This window comes from Sebastes fasciatus, chromosome 19 (genome assembly GCF_043250625.1).
Source record: "Sebastes fasciatus isolate fSebFas1 chromosome 19, fSebFas1.pri, whole genome shotgun sequence".
NCBI classification, from domain to species: domain Eukaryota; kingdom Metazoa; phylum Chordata; class Actinopteri; order Perciformes; family Sebastidae; genus Sebastes; species Sebastes fasciatus.
In genome coordinates, this window is record NC_133813.1 from 10,533,074 (window position 1) to 10,537,052 (window position 3,979).

Here is a 3,979-nt window from a genome sequence, read left to right on the forward strand (position 1 = left end):
AGTCATTAAAAGAGATGGTAGCTCAGTTGACTAAATTACAGTTGGCAGATGCACGGACTCGTGCAACAGATAAGAAAAAGGGAGGGAAAGAGAAAGATACCCAGATGGTATGCCCAACCAAAAGGAGGCAGTTGTTACATCTGCGAAAGCCCGGATCACTGGGCACGTGACTGTCCTCAGAAACAACAACAGCAGATGAGAGGGCCTCCACAGCAGTCATATCAGCCAACAATACAGACTCCACCAAACCAACAGCTAGCTCCAATGCAGGCATACAGCGGGTACTCTGCGCAGGGACCTCCACCTGGTCCATATACACCAGGAATGTTCCCATAGGGGTGCCCGACGGAGATGGAGGGACAGGGGCTGGCAGAGCCCTGTCTCCAGTTGACAGTGAACGGAAAACGAAGATGGTTCATGGTGGATACAGGAGCACGTTACTCCACCTTAGCTGAACCTATGTGTTCCCTTTCCTCTCACTATGTTTCCGTTTTGGGATTTTCCGGCACTGAACAAAGACTGCCTTTTACTGTTCCCCTTCCTGTCCGGCTTGGGAGACAGGTGATGGAGCACCCCTTTTTGTATGCACCTGATTGTCCACGTGATCTCCTGGGAAGAGATGTTTTGGCAGCACTGGGGGCTTCTGTACATTGTTCACCAGAAGCTGTGATAGTGAGTTTCCCCGGAGGAGAAGAAATGGTGTGCTCCTCGCCCTCCAGTGCTGATCGCATGTGCATGTTGAGTCCTGATACCTCACCTGATGCCCCACCACCCTGTGCGGACATATATTGGACCCTGCTAGCCGACAGAAACCCTCTGATTGACTTTTACAACATGTGGCAACCATGGATTAGGGCTCTACACCCTTACCTCCCTGTTCCCGATCCTCCCCACTGCACTCTGAATTATGACAGAAATAATGATCTTACGTATCAAGATGAGTTCCAACAAAATCTGTTAGATACAACCTGGGGGATAGGAGTAGGAGGTGTTTATCCACCTCAAGCAGGAAATGGCAGAGGCCACAGCACTCGCTCTCCCAGATTACTCTCAACCATTCCATCTGGATGTCTCAGAGCAGCTTAGTACAGCCCATGGTGTCTTATATCAGAAACACAGAGGAGATAGGAACGTATTGTACTATTGTAGCATTTTGCTAGACACACAAGAACAGAGAGCCAGCCCCTGTGTCAGATATGCAGCTGCTCTGGCAAAAATTGTAGACAAAGTAGGTCATATAGTCATGCACCATCCTCTACAGATTCTGACCTCTCACAGCACTGTAACATATGTCACATCCTCCTGTTTCACTCTCACCCCCCTCAGACAGACCAAGATCTTACAGGTACTCTCGAAACCACACATCTCCTTTGTACATGAGGGCTGTAATATGGCTGACAATATGACTGATGGCGAGAAGCACTTCTGTGCAGAAAAATCGCTGCCCTTTGTAAAACTAAGGCTGGACTTAGAAAACTCCCCTTTAACGGAAACTGACCTTAGCTTATTTACAGATGGTTGCTGTTTCCGTCATCCCACCGAAGGGTTAAAAGCAGGTTATGCTGTGGTGTCTATGAATACAGCAAAAGAGGAACCATGTACTCTCGATCACGGTCCTCTTGATGGGAAACAATCTGCTCAGGCAGCAGAACTTACGGCTGTAGTTTGTGCTCTGCGGTTAGCGGAAGGGAAGGCAGTGAATATTTTCACAGACTCTGCGTATGTGTGCAATGCAATTCACAGAGATATGTCTGGCTGGGTGCAAGCGGGTTTTAAGACTAGTCAGAATAAACCTATGGCTCATGAGGAGTTGATGAAAGAGTTGTTGGAAGCAATCCAGTTACCACAGAGGGTAGCTGTGATCAAAGTGAAAGGACACAGTCAGGGCACTGACTTAGAGAGTATAGGAAACGAAGCAGCTGATGCAGCCGCTAAAAAGGCGGCAGGGTATTTACCTACTATGATGGTCATGACCACAGCAGATCTCGGTTCTGAGATAACTGATTTCTCCATTATACAAGCTCAAGAATCTGCCACAGCAGCAGAACGAACCATCTGGGAAGATAAGGGAGCTATAGAACAGTTTGATGGTATATGGTATAACAGAGATCAAATAGTTATGCCCCCCTGTTGGATGTCCTCAATACTGACTCAGACTCATGGACTTGACCATAAAAGCCACAAACAGATGTTACGAGATCTCCGCCACTGGTGGATTCCCCGGAAACATGCTACTATAACTGACTTCTTGACTAAGTGTGACGTATGTAGTACATGTAACATCAGACCTACCATCACTCCTAGGGCAGGAAAACATCCTTCTCCCACTGCCCCGGGACAGGAAATCTTTATTGATTTCACAGATATGGGAGTAAAGGCTGGGGGGAAAAGATTCCTCCTAGTAATTGTGGACGCATTTTCACGTTGGGTTGAGGCCTACCCTACGGGAAAAGAGGACGCAAAATCAGTCATTAAATGTCTGGTGAATGAGTACATTCCGAAACATGGGTTTCCTAAATTGATCAGGTCAGATAATGGTTCACATTTCAAAAATAAAGACCTGCAATCTGTTGGAAAGGCTCTGGGACTACAACACAAATTTGGCACTGTGTATCATCCACAATAACAGGACTCACACCATTTGAGCTTACGTGTGGCCGACCTTTCCCAGGGCCGTCCCAAAACCCCTCTCCCCTTCCTGACCTCGGTTACAGACCATACTATTTGAAGGTTAATGCTCTTGTGTCAGCTCTCTCCTATACAGGTGACAAACCTGTCACCCCTGTCACAGAGGACGTTCCAGGACCTGACCCCGGGCCCCCGGAACACCTTTGGTTGAAGGTGTTAAAGAGGAAGTGGTCGGAGCCACGTTGGACAGGCCCACACAAGGTTCTGGCCAGAACTGCAACAGCTGTGCAGCTTGCAGGAAAAGGACTCAACTGGTGGCACCTAACACAGTGCTCCAGCAGCAGGACAGGACCTGAAGCAGAGGAGGCAGCCCCACAAGGAGCCCAGGCTACGTGAAAAGAGGGTCACGTATATTTTTTATTTTTCATATACTGTATAAACTGTGACTGTGATGAGATACACATAAGGGAAAGAAGGTTACAAGGTCTTGCCTGTATTTACAGTTAAATCAGGCTAACATGGTTGTTTAGGTGGACTCATCTAGGTGGTTTTTGAAAAACATTATATATCACATTGTATTAAAACTTGTTGCTTAGAATAAATGCTAAAAATAGATAAAAAGAGAAACCAGGGGTGGGGAGAATCCACCAGAGAGAAGTTTCACTTCCTTTCCCAAACCAGTATAAAATAGGACCACCCGGATAAAAGTTTTTCAGTTGCGCACAGGAAAACAAACTAGAAGCATCATGCAGTGCGGCAAACTGCTAGTGGCGTTTGCTGTAGCATTTGTGTTTACCTCTCTTGTCCTCGTTCTTCTGTACAAACTTTCTTAATGTGATTTGTCATGTATTTTAAATGTTTTCATTTCATATTACTATCTTAATGCAATTCATCATGTATTTTCGTGTTTTCAGTTACCATTTTAGTTATTCATGATAAAAGGAGGGAATGTGAGAGAAAATACCATGACCCTTGTGTAGAATTTGTGTACTCAGATAAATCTGAATAACCTGGGAAAGCACAGACTGTACTAGTTTAGATACATTACTTATCATCCTCGCCTCTGCACTCTGCTAAAAATAGCTAATCACAAGTAACTCTTTAACAATAGACAATGCTTTCACTCAGAAGCAGGGTGGAAGGTGTGGGCTACAAGGGGGGGAAGGCTAAACCAAGATTATAAAGAATGATGTAGTGAGGTAGCTCCCCTAATGAATATAAACTAGCTGACCAAATAGCTGCAGGTTTTGAAAACATACCTATAATAAGTGCTCTGATCCCTATCACTCCTAACAAAAATGTTGACCGCATTAACTACATCCACTATAATGTTCTCCGTTTGACTAATCTA

The 3,979-nt window shown here is 45.5% G+C and overlaps 1 protein-coding gene across 1 annotated transcript; it reads left to right on the forward strand.

Moving 5' to 3' along the window:
* The first annotated feature begins 1,012 nt into the window (after positions 1–1,012).
* On the forward strand, positions 1,013–2,810 carry LOC141757836 (uncharacterized). Its single transcript, XM_074618692.1, has one exon. It carries the CDS (start codon positions 1,013–1,015, stop codon positions 2,624–2,626), a length of 1,614 nt encoding a protein of 537 aa, XP_074474793.1. The 3' UTR covers positions 2,627–2,810.
* Positions 2,811–3,979: the final 1,169 nt, after the last annotated feature.

Excerpts from the sequence above, each read along its gene's own strand:
- LOC141757836 (XM_074618692.1), top strand. The coding sequence starts at position 1,013 with ATGGCAGAGGCCACAGCACTCGCTCTCCCAGATTACTCTCAACCATTC.